The sequence below is a fragment of the Podarcis raffonei genome, chromosome 5 (assembly GCF_027172205.1).
Source record: "Podarcis raffonei isolate rPodRaf1 chromosome 5, rPodRaf1.pri, whole genome shotgun sequence".
In the NCBI taxonomy this organism is placed as follows: domain Eukaryota; kingdom Metazoa; phylum Chordata; class Lepidosauria; order Squamata; family Lacertidae; genus Podarcis; species Podarcis raffonei.
Window position 1 is genome coordinate 81596086 of NC_070606.1, and position 20232 is coordinate 81616317.

The 20232-nt window shown below is 44.1% G+C and overlaps 1 protein-coding gene across 1 annotated transcript; it reads right to left on the reverse strand.

Moving 5' to 3' along the window:
* Positions 1-13: 13 nt before the first annotated feature.
* Positions 14-18866, reverse strand: LOC128414712 (ovocalyxin-32-like). Its single transcript, XM_053390389.1, has 6 exons — positions 18529-18866; positions 7546-7608; positions 4346-4502; positions 2566-2693; positions 1395-1460; positions 14-619 (listed from the first exon to the last, which is right to left on the reverse strand). The coding sequence occupies exons 1-6, from the start codon at positions 18775-18777 to the stop codon at positions 455-457; spliced, it is 828 nt and encodes a 275-aa protein (XP_053246364.1). The 5' UTR covers positions 18778-18866; the 3' UTR covers positions 14-454.
* Between the last annotated feature and the right edge of the window lie 1366 nt (positions 18867-20232).

A 20232-nucleotide genomic window follows, 5' to 3' on the forward strand; every position in this document is an offset into this window, starting at 1 on the left:
CATACACAAAATGTACCGGTATTCATTTTATTGGAGATGTTAAAAGTTAGCATCAACTGTTTTATTTCCAAAACTTAAAATATTTTATCAAATATTTATTTAAAATGGCAGTTTTAAGAAACTTAAAAGACATTTGTTTATATATTAAATTTGTCTCATACAAAGTTACCTCCTACCAGAAACTTGGTGACAAATCAGTAGTTTTTACATATATTCTTTTCTTTTAAAAAAAGTTTTCAGAAGTTTTAGCAAAAATATTTTTTTTTCTTTTCAGAAATTACAAAGAAAAGAGGATATTTATGGTAGCTCAGAAGTGACTAGTGCAAAGCTTTGAAATATGCGGTAACAATTTATATAGAAGAACCACAACAGGGGTTTTGGAATATTAATGGAAGGTCATCTACACCTTCGCAAAAAAATGTTTACAGCTTTATAATGCAGGCGTTCTTCCTACTTAAAAATTACTTTCATCATATTGAAGTATGACCCCATTAGCAGATCCCTCTTCCACCCCAGAACCATCTGCAGATTCTGAAGAGTCGTCCTCTGAAGAGCAGTCATATTTCACTCGTGCCGTCAAGCCAGGTCTCCAGGCAACACGGACATGGCAGGAAAGCTTCTAGAGAAACATGCAAAAGTAATCAGTATTTATGTAGCACTGTTGAGTGCTTGAATGCCCAATTCTACACTTAAATACTCTGAAGTCTTATATTCATTTATTTACTTAGATCCCCCCCCAGACTGACAAAATAGAAAAAACCCCCAGTAATTAAAAAGCAATTAAATAGTAATGGAATTAAAACTAACTATTCAAGCATTCAGATAATGGGCCATAAACATTTCATGGCACAAACTCTTTCGTTAAAAGCAGCCAATTCCTCGAAGCCTGTTGGCACAATAAAAGTCTTCACCTGCCAATGGAAGGACTAGCTTCTTTTAAGCAGAAGTCCCAAAATCTGGGAGCAGCCACTGAGAAGGCCCTCTCCCACCAAGCCTGCCACTTATAAGTCCCGTTAAGTTTAGTGGAGATTATTCCCAGGTGAAAGGGTACAGGGTTGCAGTTTAAGATGATCATAGACACAGTCCCATTGAACACAAATAAGACTTGCTTCCAAGTAGATAAATAAGCCCGCTTACTAGGGAGCAAACCCTATTGAATTTAGGGGGACTGCTGAATAAACACATAGGATACTGAAGCTTTTTATTCTGTTTTACTGAGCCTGAAAGAGAGAGAACAACTTGACAGGCCACATAGTGAATTCATGGCTGATGCACCCTAATTTCAGCTCAGTTTCTTAGCCACTTACTATGCTGGTTTTCAAAGTAGATGATTGTTGCACAATCACACTTATTACATGAGTGAGAAGCAAGCATATGTATTATAGTATTCTTACCTCTGAGGAATCACTTGTCAGCTGAGCGGTGTAGTCAACTTCAAAGAAAGTAATGTACTTTCTTACCTGGGCAGGAAACTAAGTTAGAAAGAAGATGGTCAATCAAAAATTCCACTTTAAAAATGCAGTGATTTGCATTAAGTGAAATATGAAAGAAACTGTTATTTGATCCAGGGATGGTGGGGGTGGCTCTATGCAATTTTGTGTTTCATGTTACATCAGCAATAACTACCTGTTTTTATTCCAAAGCAGTCAAGAAGTACCATAGCATTTCTGGTATGCACAGCAAAGCTTCCTTAGGACATCCACACACCCCTCCACTGCTTTTGCAACTAACTTGAAGCTACTGTTGTTTATCATTGCTTATTGCACTAAGGCTGTGCCCGATCTTGGAACTTTCCGTATTTTTCGTTCTATAAGATGCACTTTTCCCCTCCTAAAAAGTAAAGGGAAATGTGTGTATGTCTTATGGAGCGAATGCAGGTGGGAGGCTCTCCTCAGCGCTTCCTTTAAAGAGCCGCGTGGGGGCTTTTCCCCGAGGAGGGAGAAGGGCTGCCCCACGCGCTCCACGCGCTCTTTAAAGGGAGCGTGGCTCTTGGGGGAGCCTTCCTCCCGCTGCCCAAAGAGGCTGCACACGGCTATCCCATAAGCCAGAACAGCAAGAGGCTATCCCAGAAGTCAGATCCCTCTTGCTGTTCTGGCTTCTGGGATTCAGAATTTTTTTTTCTTGTTTTCCTCCTCCAAAAACTAGGTGCATCTTATGGTCTGGTGCGTCTTATAGAGCGAAAAATATGGTTCTTGATAGCATCACATTTGTGTTGTTTGCATTTGATGGCAGAGAAAAGTGAATCACCCTTTTTTAAAAAAAAGAAAAGCCCTACTGATTTGAAGCTTAAAACATACTTACCAGGGAGTAAGCACCACTTGACTGCGTCCAGCCAGTCCAACACACCCACACCCACACACACCCCTCCTCCTCTGTACAAAGGCAACACCAAGACTAAGGAGGCTGACAGGCGCCGCACCCCTTAGACTGGCTGTAAGTAAGGAGGTAGACAGATGGAAGGTTGTCCAAGGGCAGAATGAGCTTTGCCCCCGCTGCTGCTGAGGCCTGCAAAATCTGCTGCACAAGGCCCGTTTTCCCCTTGTGCAGGCGCAGAATTTCACCTACCCACGGCTTCAAATTTGTCACTTGTGTCACGGTGTAACTTCTGCGTTCAGATGATTTCTCCCATGAGATGTAACTGTTTCCAATGGCGGCCAAATTCTGCAGAAGATCCTGAGAGGGCTTGTTGCCATCTGCAGACAGAAAAATAGTGGGGGTTTTGTGTGTGTGTGTGTGTTTAAGGAAAAAGGATAATGAGATTATTTTATGACAAGCAGACTGAGGCTCTCCTGGACGTCCTGTTGTGGATGCTCAAGGCCTAGTTGTGTATGATGCAAGCTGCCCCCCCCCATGGGAATTTTAAGAACTAGGGTGAGAATAGTTGCCAATGTTAAGAATGACAGAGCTGGCCTGATCGTGCTTCCATTTCTTGGAAAACAAAAATCCATTTATCTCTGGTGAACTTTGGAAAAACAGATTATGTGAGTTTTTGTCTCACTTTGGCTTCAGTGGGGAGAAGCTGGCTGCAGAAATCACCAATTGGACCACTATAGCTCAGTGGCAGAGCATCTTCTTTGCATTGAGAAGATCCCCAATTCAATTCCTGGCATATCCAGGTAGGAATGGGCCACATCCTTGTCTGAAAATCCTGGGAAGCGGCTGCTAGTCAATACAGACAATGCTGAGCTAGCTGGACCTCTAAATTGATTAATAATAATAATAATAATAATAATAATAATAATAATAATAATAATTTACTACTTGTACCCCACCCATCTGGCTGGGTTTCCCCAGCCACTCTGGGCGGCTTCCAACAAAGATTAAAAATACATTAAAATGTCACACATTAAAAACTTCCCTGCCTTCAGATGTCTTCTAAATGTTAGGTAGTTGTTTTTCTCTTTGACATCTGCTGGGAGGGCATTCCACAGGGCAGGCACCACTACCGAGAAGGCCCTCTGCCTGGTTCCCTGTAGCTTGGCTTCTCGCAATGAGGGAACCGCCATAAGGCCCTTGACGCTGGACCTCAGTGTCTGGGCTGAATGATGGGGGTGGAGACGCTCCTTCAGGTATACAGGACCGAGGCCGTTTAGGGCTTTAAAGGTCAGCACCAACACTTTGAATTGTGCTCAGAAACATACTGAGAGCCAATGTAGGTCCTTCAAGACTGGTGTTATGTGGCGACTTCCAGGGTTTTTGAATTCTCCTAACACATTTCCCCCCCACCATGCCTTTTTCCAAATGTCAGGAGCTGATTTGCAACAGCCCCCCCCCTTAAAACGCTTTGGGTGTGGGAGAGGCGAAGGATGAACTTTTATACAAATGAACATATATGTGCTACTTAGAAAGGAAAAAAGAGACAGACAGACTGCTTCACGGACTCATAATCATCTTGCCAATATGCATGTCTGTCATGCAAGCTGTGAACCTGAGGGAATGCCAGAGGTGAAGGACCTGCTGCGACTGCTCTTAACATCCTGCTTTTCCGCCCACAAAGACGCTTTGGCCAAGCACTGCGCTGGGCTGAAAGGAAGGAAATGGTTCCTCTTTGTGTGCAAATCACATAGAGGGACTGAGTTCCTTATTCACTGGGAACTCAAAAGAATTAAGCCTCAGCAACTTGGCTACCCTTCTGCCTTCTCCCACAGTCAGGAAAATAAAGGGGAAATAGCTACTGATTACTAAAGAAGAAAACCTTTGTATTACTGGACTTGCAAACCGCAGGCAGCTGTAACCAGTGCAGGATCACAGCATTCACCACTAGTTTTCCTGGCATCTCTTATCATTGATTAATTTTGCTAACTGTAATGAGAGGTACCATAGAGATCATTTGCAAGAGATATACCTCTGATGCTGTGGAACAAGACGACATCCTGTAGCATATTCTGCGGAAGATGGCCTAGGCCCTCTGGGTCTTTGCTGTGTGGGCACACAATATCAACCTTCGGTTTAGGCTTTTCTCTCTGGTACCGAACAGTTGCAAGGCACGAGCCTAGATTTTGCTTAGGGGAAAAAACCAAAGCACAAAATGATGCTATTTACTTCCAACTGAAAGGCTTTTCCATTCCCACATGCCCGGTCCAGAGAACCTACTAGTGAGTCCCAGAAACACATTCTGAGAATAAGTGCTGCGCAAGCAAATAATTTTTGGAGGCAAAAAGTAGGCTGGGTGTGTGTGCTGGGTCAGAAAACAGTAAGTGGGGGACATATTAACCCATCTTCCACATGCCAGAATGTCAATCTGGACTCCTAGTCTAAGGGCTTCTCTCCCTCTCCCTCAAAAGCACATGTGAAACAATCACTTGGTAAATATATAATTTAAGCTTGCAATCCTAGAGAACTCATGACCAGTCCATGTGGACTACTGATCTTCAAATGGGTCACAACAGCAGCACACCTACCATACAAATACAGTGGTACCTCGGGTTAAGTACTTAATTCGTTCCAGAGGTCCGTTCTTAACCTGAAACTGTTCTTAACCTGAAGCACCACTTTAGCTAATGGGGCCTCCTGCTGCCACTGCGCTGCCAGAGCACGATTTCTGTTCTCATCCTGAAGCAAAGTTCTTAACCCAAGGTACTATTTCTGGGTTAGCAGAGTCTGTAACCTGAAGCGTACGTCTGTAACCTGAAGTGTCTGTAACCCGAGGTACCACTGTATATAGTTAAAAAGAGAAGTGTATTAAGAAGGATATTGTTAAGCTGGAACACGTTCAGAGGAGGAGGACCAACCCTTATGAGGAACAGTTGAGGGAACTGGGTATGTTTAGCCTGGCAAAGAGAAGACTGAGAGCAATCTTCAACTATCTATTACATGGATGATAAAGCAAGCTTGTTTTCTGCTGCTCCAGACCTGAACCAATGGAATCAAATTACAAGAAAGGAGATCCTGACTAATTAGGAAGAACTAGCTGCTGGTGAGAGTTGTTTGACAGTAGAACAGACTCCCTTGGGAGGTTCTGGACTCTCCTTCCTTGGAGGTTTTTAAGCAGCGGTTGGCTGGCCATCTGTCTGGGATTACTTATCTGTGATTCCTGCACGGCACTAGATATGACCCTTGAGGTCCCTTCCAACCTTACAATTTTATCCCAAACTGCATTTGAGGACTAAGGGTGGGCCCTTGGAGTGAAAAGATTGTAGACAATGCTGAGTTAGATGAACCAAGGGTATCGGGCAGCTTCATGTGCGCTTTTACTTGTTGTTTAGTCGTTTAGTCATGTCCGACTCTTCGTGACCCCATGGACCAGAGCATGCCAGGCACTCCTGTCTTCCACTGCCTCCCGCAGCTTGGTCAAACTCATGTTGGTAGCTTCGAGAACACTGTCCAGCCATCTCGTCCTCTGTCGTCCCTTTCTCCTCGTACCCTCCATCTTTCCCAGCATCAGGGTCTTTTCCAGGGAGTCTTCTCTTCTCATGAGGTGACCAAAGTATTGGAGCCTCAGCTTCAGCATCTGTCCTTCCACTGAGCACTCAGGGCTGATTTCCTTAAGAATAAATTGATCTTCTTGCAGTCCATGGGACTCTCAAGAGTCTCCTCCAGCACCATAATTCAAAAGCATCAGTTCTTCGGCAATCAGCCTTCTTTATGGTCCAGCTTTCACTTCCATACATCACTACTGGGAAAACCATGGCTTTAAGTATAAGGACCTTTGTTGGCAAGGTGATGTCTCTGCTTTTTAAGATGCTGTCTAGGTTTGCAATCGCCTTTCTCCCAAGGAGCAGGCGTCTTTTAATTTCGTGGCTGCTGTCACCATCTGCAGTGATCATGGAGCCCAAGAAAGTAAAATCTCTCACTGCCTCCATTTCTTCCCCTTCTATTTGCCAGGAGGTGATGGGCCCAGTGGCCATGATCTTCGTTTTTTTGATGTTGAGCTTCAGACCATATTTTGCACTCTCCTCTTTCACCCTCATTAAAAGGTTCTTTATTCCTCCTCACTTTCTGCCATGTGCGCTTTTAAGGACATCACAAATCTGGAGTGCTGCCTTTCTTAAATCCAGACATGACCAGAGAAGTTGCACTTGCTGAATTGCAGGCACATGACACCTGCCCCCCAAAACCTGGGACAAGAGATCGGGTCTTGCCTCTTTGCAGAATACGAGAGGAAGATGCAGGAGGTGTGTTGTTGTGAAGAAGCACCAGGCAGTCTGTGCTTGGGTAGAAGTATTGGGGGTGGGGTGGGAGAAATCAACTGAACCACTAAGGGAGTGTGTGCTATGTACTACTAGGAAGGTGTTGTTGAGCTATGACTAGTTGGAAGACCTGCACATATCTTCCAGCACCACAGGGCAGCAAACAAATTCTTCTAGAAGAAGCACCAGCATTGGCATGATTTATTTATATGCCATTTTTTAGACCCCGGCCACCCCCCCCAAAGGTAAAAAACATAAAATGCATAAAACAATATAAAAAATGTTTGGACTTTGAATGCCAGCACCATGACAAAAACAATAGCGATAGACAATGGGTTCCCTTAGCTTAGGAACAGCATACACCATAGCTGTCAACTTTTCCCTTTTCTTGCGAGGAATCCTATTCGGAATAAGGGAATTTCCCTTAAAAAAAGAGAAACGTTGACAGCTATGGCATACACCTGCATGAGGCAGGGCAGAGGGGATGCGGGGGGGGGTTCTTGCATCTGAATTAACATTTATATCCTGTCCTTCCCCCAAAACAAACCTCTGTGATAGAAATACAACCAAAATTAAAATAAAAACATCCAAACAACAAATAAACTCAATGAAACGTGTGAAACATATTTAAAAACAGCTGCAACCAAGTCATACATCTAGATAGGCCTGCTTATACAGAACAATTTTCAGCAGGTGTCTAGAAGGGAAAAGGGAATCCGTTATAGCCAAGGGTTGTGCAGACCCTTGTTTGCCAATAGGTCAAGCACCAAGAAGCCACGGCAGGTTTGCTGCTTTCGCTGTGGATAAGAGAAGTGACTTGGGCAGGGGCCAGTGATTATCAAAGGAAGACTCAGCAAAAGCATGTCTGGGAAGTACCATATGTGAAACAAAGTTCCATTTTATTGTGCAAACTTACCCCAGACTTAGCATCTTTTGTAGCAAACTTCAGGGAGTACTTGCGCTCAACTCCTGGGATAAACTGGAAGAGAAAGAAGCAACAATTGCACTTCACGGCATTTTTTAAAAAAGAACAACAATGAATCCAGAGGCATAAAAAAGCCCCCTAGAAGCGTCACATTACAATAATACTTAGCATTCAAATGATGTCCTGCTGCAGGTTCAAAGTTGGAAACTTGATTGAAAGAAATTGCTCAAATGAGCCCTTTTGTGTGGCGATTTAAATCAAACCTTCCGAACAAATGTTGTGGGGTTTGTTTTTTAAAAAAGAATGATAAATATGTAGCGAACTTCTCCTTAATTTATACGTTGTAAGAACTTGTCTGCATGATCCAAAAGGAAAACTTCCTTTCCAACCCTCAGTAAAACTTTCAAAAGGTCTTTTTTGGTTTCTGCTTGCCCGAGAGAGGCTGCATTCGTATGATTATATCTTGGGCTTATTACTTCAAGGTATTCACAACCATTTTGTCTGCACACACAAACCCCTTCACATGAGCTGTGATTAAACCACAAAGTTTCTAATTGAACATCAGGAAGAACTGGCTGCAGTTACAGGCACAAGGGCAGAACGGGAGCTATCCAAGTAATTGGCAGCTGTAGTCATCCAACCTCATGATGCGACTTGCAGTGTGTCTGTACAGGGCTTAATTTCCACGCATCTTCTCAGTTATTTAAAAATACCTGGTCATTTGGAAACGGTCCGGTGAACAACACTGGCCTGGTCCCTAAACTCTCGTCCAAAACAGCAGGTACATTTTAAAGCATCATTTCTGCATATCCCGAAAGGATGCGAGCTAGACAGGTAAGGAAGGGTGAGGGAATTCCAAAATGGCTTGCTAGAGAGTTTAGACCTTGACAATGCACTGCTTGTTTTTATAGGCTCCTCGCTAGCAAAGATATGCACAGAGGAATCATTTTACCTCTGCAAGATTAATCTTTCAATACAGAAAAGAAGAAGAAGAAAAAATACTACTTCAAGAGATATCTAGCTTCAGGTATTACATTTGGCCACTGAATACTGTTCAGGTTTTAATAAATGTCACTTATTCATGGATTTGTTTAACAGCCTTTCTAGCCCTAGTAGCATCACATTGCTTAGACGCCCCTATCTGTAAAAATGATAGCAACATGGTGTTCTGTTAGGGCCGAACAAAGTAACCTGAGCAATCATTATATAGCTTTTTATAAGCCAAGACCCTGGTGTAGGGTTGCCATATATCCGGAATTTCTTGGACATATCCTGAACACTACATTTGGCAGCAATGTCCAGGCAGAAATCATCTCCTCCTCTCCCCCCCCCCCGCACTGAAAAAGCTGTCTGGATTTTCACTGTTTGGAACATGGCAACCCTACCCTGCTGGTTCAGATATAATGCTAAGTATGGTTAAATGCAGAGGCAGTTTTAGGGTAGCATGACTGGTATGGCTGCACTGGGCACTGCTTTGCAGGGGGCACCAAAATAATGCTCTAGAACAGAGTGCAAGAGGCAGCAATGGGGAGAGGATTTTAGTGTCGCACAGGGCGCTGCTGAAATTTGAGAGCCCAATGTTAGCACCATGTGAGTCTCTGGCTTGTATACTCCTCCTTCAGCATCGCTAGGAGAAGGCAATCAGAAGCCTTCATTTCCATTTCCAACCAACCATAGTTTGTCGGTGCATGCAATGGTATAGTGGCAAATTCAGAGGTTCAGGGTCCCTTCCTGATAGTCACGTCTCTGTCTAAAATTACCAGAAGTAAGCTGAAAACTTAACTTAGTTTATATTAGTTAGAACAGGATGTTTAAACATGCTGTGGTAAAACATAGTCAGCAGTCTTGATCAAATTTAGTGATAGGCTGATCATCAGAGAGATAAACATTCGTTCTAATAAAATCCTTTGTAGAGCTGAAGATTAGTGTAAGTAAAACCATACTATTGCTTTTTAAAGAGAATGCCTTGTGGTTATACACAGCATTTTTATAACAGTGATGTTTCTCAGGGCGGTTCATGTGATAAAATACAAGGCAAAAACACAACTAAATAGTTGAAACAAAAACAACAAAACAATAAATGCACCACCACCTCAAAGACATTGAAAACAGTGGTACCTCGGGTTAAGTACTTAATTCATTCCAGAGGTCCGTACTTAACCTGAAACTGTTCTTAACCTGAAGCACCACTTTAGCTAATGGGGCCTCCTGCTGCCGCTGCACTGCCGGAGCACGATTTCTGTTCTCGTCCTGAAGCAAAGTTCTGCACCTGAAGCACTATTTCTGGGTTAGCGGAGTCTGTAACCTGAAGTGTATGTAACCTGAAGCGTATGTAACCCGAGGTACCACTGTATTAACCCGTCAAAAGGCCTCGTTGAAGAGGAACGTTCTATAAACAATATTATCCACCAAAGTCCAGCCTCCTTTCAAAATTTAGAATATCAAGTCATACAGGAAGACAGACAAGTTTATGTATTATACACAGGTGTTTGCCAGTTTCAAAAGATGTGTGCTGCTTAAAAACTTCTTTTTGTCAGTCTGTTACTAACAGCACATTATCCTCTGAGTGATAATGTATTGCTCATCCCTCAGTGATGATCCTGATTCACAAGCAAACCCCTACGACTGCATTACTAGGTCTGACATTTTACAGCAACAAGCAGGCCACCTCTGGGTCAAACGAGACCCAACAAAGGAAATGGAAACGTGCGACTCTCTCTATGGGCTCATTAAAATGCCGTAAATAACAGCTGCTTTGGTAATGGGTGTGAAGTGAAACCCGCCAACTTTAGGACCACAGGGCTGCTTTCAAATTTTGTCATACTCAAAGCAGACCCACTGAAATCAGTGGATTTAATAGGAGCTATTCACATCTTCATAATAAACAATGGAAGCTAAGCACATCTTTTACAAGCCAGCCCTTATAAGGTAAAGGTAAAGGGACCCCTGACCATTAGGTCCAGTCGTGGCCGACTCTGGGGTTGTGGCGCTCATCTCGCTTTATTGGCCGAGGGAGGCGGTGTACAGCTTCCAGGTCATGTGGCCAGCATGACTAAGCTGCTTCTGGCGCCACCCACGTCCCCTCCCTTATAAGGTACTGCCACATTAAAAAATACTCACCCTAATGCAAGTTCCAGGAAATTAGTTTATAAGAGCAGGATTGAGGTTGACATTTGGGGAACTTGCTTTAAGTGACATTTTGTTTGTGGGTTGGGGGTGTGTGAAAGTGGCAGGGCGGTTGCAAGAAAATGCCCCTCTCCTCAGTACCTTCTTATATGGTAACCCTAGATACATTTGCATGAGAGGAATTCCCTTTGCATCCAGTAGGGCTTTCTTCTGAATAGGAATGCCTAAGGCCGAGTTGTTAGTTGTGTTAGTCAATAAGGCCCACCGTTTACTTAATGGGACTTATTGCCTAATAAGTGTGTTATAGGATTGCAGCTTAAGTCAACTGAAATCAATGAAATTTGCTTAAGACGTGTTGTATAATGCCCTAGGTGTAGAACAGGGCTTGGTAGAAGTCAGATTAAAAGCAGGGAGGTGGGGAGGGGGGGAAGAGTTAAAAGACAGCCAAATTCTGTCCCGGATCAGATTCCTATCTTTCAGATAGCTGCTTACTAAGGGAAAGTTTGGCAAGCCCAGCTTCTAATATCACTGTGCTATGCTTTGCATCGGAGCACTCAAGGAATGGGAGCTCTGTCCAAGAGGAGATCTGGCAGCAGAGAGAAACAATAATGAATTTCACCACTGCAAAGCAAGCTGGATATCTGGGAAGTGAAGGAATCTCCATAATGAATCGTCTCCTTTTATATTTAAAAGCTGTATCAAGGTTTTTACTGGGAGGGAAACTCAAAACATCCAAAAGGGAATCATTTTCAGGATTGTTCCAGCATGAGAGAAAGAGATCAGTAATGGAGTCTACCGAGATGTGATTCACACAGCTTTTTTCCATACAACTCAATGATGGTTGTGCAAAACCTCCACACAGCCAGTTGCCACTTCCTTTGTTTGCTGTTGGGTTAAGAGTTGTATACGATAAGATTGTAGGCATAAAACTAGGGCATTGCTTAGATCCGAATGGTATAGTTGATAGTGTATTGGATCTGGACTGTTGAGACTTGGGTTCAAGCTCAGTGACAAACTTATTTGTGTGATGTGGAGCAAGTCACACTCTTGAGTTATGAGGCTAATGCAATGTTAGTGCAACATGTCGGGTAAGGATAATGTAGGTCAAATGGGGGCGGGGAGGCAGAGCTATTTAGGGGAAGGGCAAGAGTTTTAAAAATGGTGGTGGAGGGATAAACTGATTTACCATGGCCACAATGACATCCATGCTTGCAATACTCCCGCAGTAACATCCAGGAAATGGTGCCGACAAGCACTTGCAGGCTTGACGTTGCAACCCAGAGGGATCACGTTGTAGAAGGATACTTCCTTCCATTGGGTATCTGAGCTGCAGGAACATTGTCTGAATCAAATGCAATTTCTATCAGAGGGGTTAGCTAGGTTGGTCTGTTGCATCTAAAAAAAAAAAAGTAGCCAAAAGCCTTGTGGCACTTTGAGGACTTAACAGATTTATTGTGGCATAAACTTCCTGACGCGAAAGTGTAAAGAGTGAACACCCCTTAGGTTACAGGCTAGAAACTGCCAAATTCTAACCCCAAGGAGGTCCGTGCCTGTAAAAAGGAAATGGTAGGTGGGCATAGGTTGGCAAGGTGTGTGGGTAATCTTTTGTAGAAGATAATTGTAATTTCGAGGAGCTAGTGATCTAGCATGGTTATCTCTTCCTGCCTCTGTTTACTTCCCCTCTGCCTCTTGTTCTGTTCTTTGATGGCTGAGAACAGCCTTTAATTTGTTGGAAAGAAGTGATAATGCAGGGTACCTTCCGACCTTCTTTGATGGTAGACATTGTTTGGAGGAATGTGCAGTATTGGAAGAGGGGGCTAGCGAAATAATAATCTGCACTAGTTAGTAGAGCAAGGCACATAGGCTAACAAGTTCGCTATCTACAAATCAGATGCATTTTGGGCATAGTTCTGAGAAGCTCATGCATGAACTGATGGCCAGTGGGTCGTGCAAACGAAGGCTACCTAGTCACTTTGCCACTTCTTGAAGGCTTCCCAGTGGCAGATCGAAGTCCTTGCTTGGTAATGTATTGCTGTTTAGAATAAGATCTTTAATCTTCTCACTCCCTTGTGTTTGTATTGCTTCTGAATCTCATTAAAAGAACCTCCTTGCATTTAGCAAGCCACAAGGTGACATCTACCATGCCAAGCAAGTATATATGGAGTCCCTGGAACTGGCAAGTATTTATGCCAAGCTGGAATCAAGGAGGTAGAGTGTTCTGAATAGGTTCTTTGAGCACATGAAATTGTGCTGCGCCTTCCCCACCGCCGCTGCCACCACCTGCCCTGCTCCCCAAGCAGTAGGTCTTTCCATAGAAGAATAGCTTCAGATCAAACTTCATCCAAAGAAACACACTTTTGATGAAGTCCAAAGGCTGGAAATGTTAACAAACACCCTTCTTCAATCCTGGCCAGACAGCTGGTTTGTTTTGTAAAACATTACAAAGAATGCTTACTCTTGTCTTTTTCTACCCAGCGAATACCTCTGAAATACAACAGAGGGTGGGGGGGAGAGAAAACATTGCCCCAGGCTTTTTGCTGCCTGCTTAAGAATATTTCTTCAGATTTTCAAAGGGATAGAATGGAATACAAGATTTATTATTCAAGTGGAGATTAGAGCCAGCAGCAGATCTTAGGAGAGCTTTCGTCTTAACCCACTTGGACTAGGTTTGCAGGGAGCTCTTTGAGATCTTCACAAGTGAGGCTGAATATGTTTATCCTCTGCTGTATACAGCCTCATCAGGACTTGGCTGTGCCAGAGATCCAAACAACAAGCCTGGTTTTTCATTAGCATGCTTGGATAGCACAACATATCCCTGGCTTTACAATTTTATTCATTTGCAAACATTGCCTGTTTGGATAACATAATTTTTTTGCAAATGTGTGAATGGCTTTCATCACGAATTCCCATTCTCTTTGCTGCTGACAACTGAGCCTTTGTATGGTTTTGAGTGGGTGGGGGAGGATGTAGACTTTATGCAAAGACCCTTCTAACTCCTGGATCCAGCAAGTGTTAAAATATAAGCCAGGCTAGTATCCTGTGGCGATGGCCTAGGAGATGGGCCATTCCCTTAACAAAGGAAGGAGTCTCTGTGTGAGACGGCAGATGGGTGGGATCACCCTCCCAGCTAATGGTTAGTTAGAAAGAGAGTTTGGAAGTGATGTGACCTAGAAGGAAAGCAGCAAGCTAGAGAGAGTCAGAGCAGAGTTCGAGAGCAATGTTTGGTTTCTGTTTGAATCAAAGGCTGTGGCTATGGAAGAAATAATACCCTTTTGGTGGTGTTAATACTGTGAACCCCTCCATCATAGGCTCAGGTTGTGTGTGTGTGTGTGTGTGTGTGTGTGTGTGTGTGCGTGTGTTTAAATAGACCATATATCATAAAGACACCACAGTCTCTGCTGTGCCTCAAACCTGAAACCCGTGGAAACGCAAACCACTTGGATATTGGCTCACAAGATCCTAAATTGAAAGTTCATTTAGGAAACATTGGCAAAGTGGCTACTCTCTCTTTGTGCCAAAAATAAATAAATGACTGTTAACATTCTGAAACAGCTGTATCTCATTGTGTGAGCATGGCTGTAAAATGTCAAATTCATATGTCTCTCATTATTCTAGAAAACTCAGAGACATCGAATGGGAAGGAAATGCAAGACATACAAAAGGAGAGAATTAATTAGTTTATGAAATTCACTGCCACAAGATGTCGCAACGGACTTTAAAATATGATTAGGCTATCACTGCCTTGTGGGCTTCCCATAGGCATTCGACTGGATACTAAGGGGGAAAGATACTGGTCTAGACAGGCCTCTGGTCTGACCCATTCGGGACTATTCAATCACAAATGTACAAGGCAGTGCAAGAAGGAACCAATCACATTAAACCGATCCAGTTTTGCTTGGAAAAAGCCATTAGCCAACTTTGAATTATGGTTTTGTGCTAAACCCTGCCGTTCATATATGATCCAAAGTCATAACAATACCATTTTAATGCCATTATAACTGGGAGATGCTAGAACAATCAACAGCATCTCAAAATGTGTGACAAACGGCAGAGGGAATACCTGGTCCAATGTGTCCTTTATCTCCCTTTCTATGATGAGGAAGTGAAAACTTTGCCTACATACTGCTGACTGGGAGTCTACCCAGATTAACTAAGGGCAGATTCATACTACAAGTTACTGCAAGATTCATACTGCAAGTTAATTTATTCTGTAGGACAGAACGGACTGGTAACTTAACACTGGGTGAAACAGTATGTGATCAAGCTTAATAACAGCCCCCAATATGTGGCTCTTCTGGAATTTGTGATGGATGCGATTCATCTGCAAAACTGCCCCTTAAGAACCACTCATCAGGGTTTAAAGGGAGCACAGCAGCAGCCCAGTGTCATAAGTCAGAACAGCTGGGCACTGCGGGGTGGGGGAACCTTCCTATTGATAGACCCTGCCCTGGTACCAGAATTTTTTGCTGCTGAAGGCACTCAACAGACACACCTAAAGAGACCTGGGTGCCTTGAAGAAGGAACTCCACCCACCCAGTAAAGTAGTTCCATCTGGCTGCCTGTAACCACTTCTGCATTCAATGGGGAGGGGGCACTTCTGCTGAGGTTCACTCATTAAATTGTCCCTTGGGGGAAGCTGCAAGCACCAGCCCTATTCCAGCCTCTTACCTCTTTTTTTTTTTTATGAGTGTGGCTGTGCTCTGAGGGTTCTGGGGTTTTGTCAAACTAATTTTTGCCTCCCCATCGTTGACAAGAAGAGAGTGCAGGATGAGAGTCACTTCCTTTTTCTTTCATCTCTTATCTGCAAAAGCCAAGGTATGACTCATGGTGCTAGGGCAGTGTCTTCCTCCGAAGACTCTCTCTTTTCGTCTTTTATTTCAGATTAGACTGGGGGGTTGATCTTTTATGGAGCGTAGGTGGTAGTCATGGATTATTTGGGTGTAGGATAACATCAGTTTGTCCATTGTCTGTTGGCCTAGGTATATCTTTTCTTAGAATCAAAGTTGGAAGGGACCACGAGAATCACGTAGTCCAGCCTCCTGCAATGCAGGAATCTTTTCACCACCCAACGTGGCACTTGAACCCACAACCCTGAGATTGTGTCTCAGGCTCTGACTGAGCTATTTTGCCTGTACTTGTAAATATATTGTACTGATTGCTTAGATTACTAGAGTTGTATTTTTTCTGCTTAGATCTTGACATTGGCATTATGTTAATTGCTATTTTAAGGCCATGAAGGTTTTAGTGGTTGTTCTTTTGCTTAGCTGCTTTAGGCCTTCTTTAGAAGAAAAAAGCAGGGTGCAAATTCTGACTAATATGTGATCTCCATCTCACAGTATGGTATACAAACCTCAAATGCTCCTCCACCCTAATGAAAAATGATTACAGAGTTCCAGCATCAAGCATTGTGTTTGCAAAATATGGCTTAATGGAAAAAGGAGGTCACCAAGATTTTCAACATAGAAAACTCATGCTATTTGAATTAAGCAATTTTCTTGCTAAGTATTCACTGTTTGACATAATAACTTGGCACTAAGGAAGTGGCTTCCACTAAGGTCTGCTAAATAAAACTGTAGCTCCTTCAAATCAAACACAGACATTGAAATATTTCACTGCCAAGGCAACATCAGAATAAAGCATCCCATCTGGAGCAGCTGTGTGTAACAGAAATTTTAGGACCCTGCCCCCTTGTCTTTCTAGATAGTTCACAAGTGCCCTCTTGGAAACATTCTTCAGGAACAATGCTAAAACTTTCAGTCTAGCAGCTTTGCCAATGACTCCTCAGAGTTGGGGGTACAAATTTCTGGTGAACTCATGATTCAAAATACCAATGAAAACAACATCTGGGTACTAGGAGTCATCAGTTCTCTGGAAATGTGCAGTTTCAGCCCAAGCTGTTCCCATCCTATCACAAGAACTTAAGAGTCCCGCTAGTTCAGACCAAAGTTCTATTTAATCCTTCATCCTGCCTTCACAGTCCCTCCTTCTTCTTTTTGAATGTAAAACATTTAATTTAAAAATGTTGACACTACAATATATAAAATAGCTATTATAAATGCACATAGTGTATTCTATAGCTGCCAGGTTTACGTTTTTAGGAAACTGTAAGTTACACTGTGGTTAAGACTTGTAGTTTTACTCTTCTGAAAGTCCACATTATATCACAGTGATGTATGGTCAGACTTAACAGCCCCAATTGTTAAACACTTGCATCAAGTTATAACCAGTTTTATTGCAAAAAGACCCTGTACACATTTACATCAATTCTAGGACCTTACAATTTTAGCTACCCAACAAGTCATTAACATACAGAAACATGCATGAAAAGCAAGAAAGATCACTAATCCCTTCTGCATATTAGCAACTTGTCACTGTTGAGCAACAAAGCTCACATCACTGAGTTTTTATGTGAACAGTCCCTTCTATGGGAAGTGTGCAAGCAGGCCATGAGTGCAACATTACTCTCCCCAGCTGTGTCCTGCAGCAACTGGTGTCCATTTTCAACCATGAATAAGTTTATCCTGCATCGCTTTTAAAGCCATTCAATGCATTGCACACACTCCCATATACTCTGCAACCAGTGTACTCCCACAGCTGGTTTCAGAAGCAGCGTATACACAGCATTAGCCACAATCCATATCTCCCTGGGCATCTATCCTCTTGTTTCTTATGAAGTATTGTGTTTTGACGAGTTTTCTCCTAGGCCAGTTGGGATGGCTCACTCAGTAGAGAGCGAGACTCTTAATCTCAGAGTCAAGGGTTCAAGCCCCATGGTGGGCAGAGGATTCCTGCACTGCAAAGGGTTGGATTAGATCTCTGACATTCTAGGATTCTAACCCAAATTGAGAAAAACGAACAAGCTAGCTGCATTATAAGCCATTAATGTGGATACAGTTGGCGACCATCACTACAGCCTACATTATACCAGAGCATCACACATGTTGGCTACAGTCCCAGCAGGCAGAGCAAACAAGTTGCCCTGGAGACTAACTGTGATGGCGAGACTTCTTTAAACTTTCCAGCTCCACTCTCACTAGCTTGAGGGTCTTCCTGCTACCTTGCACCAAGCAGCATTTTACTGCAAATCAAGCACAGGTGTGCATGGACAGGACCCAGTGGGCTCATCGACATGGTAAACTTTTGCATGACAGTCTGCCTTTTCTTAAGTTTACAAGCAAATTCCATAGTACTGTACATAGAGCAAGCAGAGTTGCCAACTTTTTTTCTAGGGAGTCAGGCAGAAGTTTAACAGGTGGAGCTTTCCCCAGAAAGGAGCCGAACACACACACACACACACACACACACACACACACCTGCCCACTATACATTTCTGCCACCTCAAAAGGCACAATGGCTCTACCGTGGGGGGGGGGCAACATTAACAGAGGATTTCCACAGGGGGGACCATTTCAGCCTGCTTTGCAGCAAAAGCCATCTTGTGATGCCTTAAGGACTTGACACATTTATTAAGGAGTCAGAAGCTGCTTTTGCAGAATAGAGTCCACTCCAACTGCAAAGTCCCACAGAAGGCTCTGTTCCAGACACCGCGCGTGGATTTTGGAGAAAGCCCCTCTCTTTGGCCAGGATTGGGGGTGGGTGGGGGGGGGCAGAACCTCAGTTAAGCATTTTGTACTGATTTAATTGATTTAGGGGGGCAGCCGCCCCTCCCCGCCCACGCCCATGGGCCCCACTCCCGGTACAAATGCTTACCCCACATGTTACTTAAGCCACGCCCCCTTGAACGATTCCCACGGCGGCGTTCCAAAGCGCCGCGCCTCTGCCCATGTGCAGAGTGCGCTTCCCTGTCGCCCTAGACCATTCGGCCCAAGGATCCCTGCCTTGCCTTACCTTGGCGGACGCCTTCTTGACGTACGCCAGACTCCGCAGAGAGCTGGGCGAGCTCTGCAGGTAGTTGAAGAAGTCTAGGGCCGTATGCGCGGGCCGGCGGGCCAGCGCGGTGTAAGGGTTCAGCGACAGCCGAAAGTGCTGTTGCTGCTGCGGCTTCCAGAGCGCTTTCGGCGGGGCCGGGTCGCCTCCCGCGGGCCAGAACAGCGCGAGCAGCGCCGCCAAGACGAGGGTCGTCTCCGAGCGCAGCATCTTCTTCCCCGGGAGGAGGAGGCGAGCGAGTGACTGAGCCGGAGCGGCAGACCAAGTACAAATAGTGCGGGCTTCCCCTCTCCGGAAGCCGGTCCCGCCTCCTCCCCGCCGCCTGGCTCCGGCCCCAGACAGGAGGAGGCGCCCTTCGCAGCAGCGCCCACGCCCTGCGGCCTTCCGCTCCCCTCGATGGGCGCCTCGAGTAGGGCAGCGTGACCCGCGCCTGGGAGGGCTGAGGCGGATTCTCGGGAAAGGGGAAGGAGACCAGCGACCCCTTTCCGCCCAAAGGACAACATGGTTTAATATCATCCTGCCTTTCCAGAGGAAGAGCCACCTGTTGGATTTGGTCATTTCCAATAGACATACACACTAGGAACCAGCAGCTGCTTTAAAAAGGCCTCAGTGCACCTTCCAATATTTATTTAGCTGCTTCCTTTGTTTCTTGTTCGCTTTTATATAATATAGGTAAAGGTAAAGGGACCCCTGACCGTTAGGTCCAGTCGTGGCCGACTCTGGGGTTGCGGTGCTCATCTCGCTTTATTGGCCAAGGGAGCCGGTGTACAGCTTCCGGGTCATGTGGCCAGCGTGACTAAGCTGCTTCTGGCGAACCAGAGCAGTGCACGGAAACACTGTTTACCGTCTCGCCAGAGCAGTACCTATTTATCTACTTGCACTTGATGTGCTTTCGAACTGCTAGGTTGGCAGGAGCTTGTACTGAGCAACGGGAGCTCACCCCGTTGCGGGGATTCGAACCGCCGACCTTCTGATCAGCAAGTCCTAGGCTCTGTGGTTTAACCCACAACGCCACCCATGTCCCTTTTATATATTACCCCATTACACTATCAAGAGTCACCCCACTATAGGTTGCATCTGACATGCTCACTTAATTAGTAAACCTTAATAAATACAGCAATAGAATAACATTCATGAGTTTAAATAGTCTCAAGTGTAAAACGGTACGCACTGGAAGTAGGTTAGGGTAACAGCCTAAACCGATAAGTCCTAATAAAGGTATTAACTTTTGCATTATAGTTCAGTTATTCTGTTTCATTTTGTCTTGATTTTTTTCAATGACTGCAGTTGTAACTTTTTATCAAACTTCACTGAACAACCTTTACAAAGTGGCATTTTTTTTATATATAAAAAATGACTTCAGCCTTGAGTAGTTTACATTTTAAATTACAATTCCCATCATTCACAAGCAATAATAATAATAATAATAAATTTTATTTATATCCCGCCCTCCCCAGCCGAAGCCGGGCTCAGGGCAGCTAACAACAATAAAACAGTACAAAAGTACAGCATAAACAACACTCTAAAATCATTCATTATAAAATTAATTAATTCAAGCCACTGGCAACCATTGGGCCAGAGCTCCGCGAAGATTGCCGAGAGAGGGAGTCAGGCTGTGCCCTGGCCAAAGGCCTGGTGGAACAGCTCTGTCTTGCAGGCCCTGCG

Bases quoted from the DNA above. Each gene is read 5' to 3' on its own strand.
- LOC128414712 (XM_053390389.1), bottom strand. From the start codon at position 18,777: ATGCTGCGCTCGGAGACGACCCTCGTCTTGGCGGCGCTGCTCGCGCTG. The intron at 7,609-18,528 runs GTAAGGCAAGGC...TTTCTCTTCCAG, and splicing joins TCAAGAAGGCGTCCGCCAAG to TTTATCCCAGGAGTTGAGCG. The intron at 1,461-2,565 runs GTAGGTGAAATT...TTTCCTGCCCAG, and splicing joins TGACAAATTTGAAGCCGTGG to GTAAGAAAGTACATTACTTT.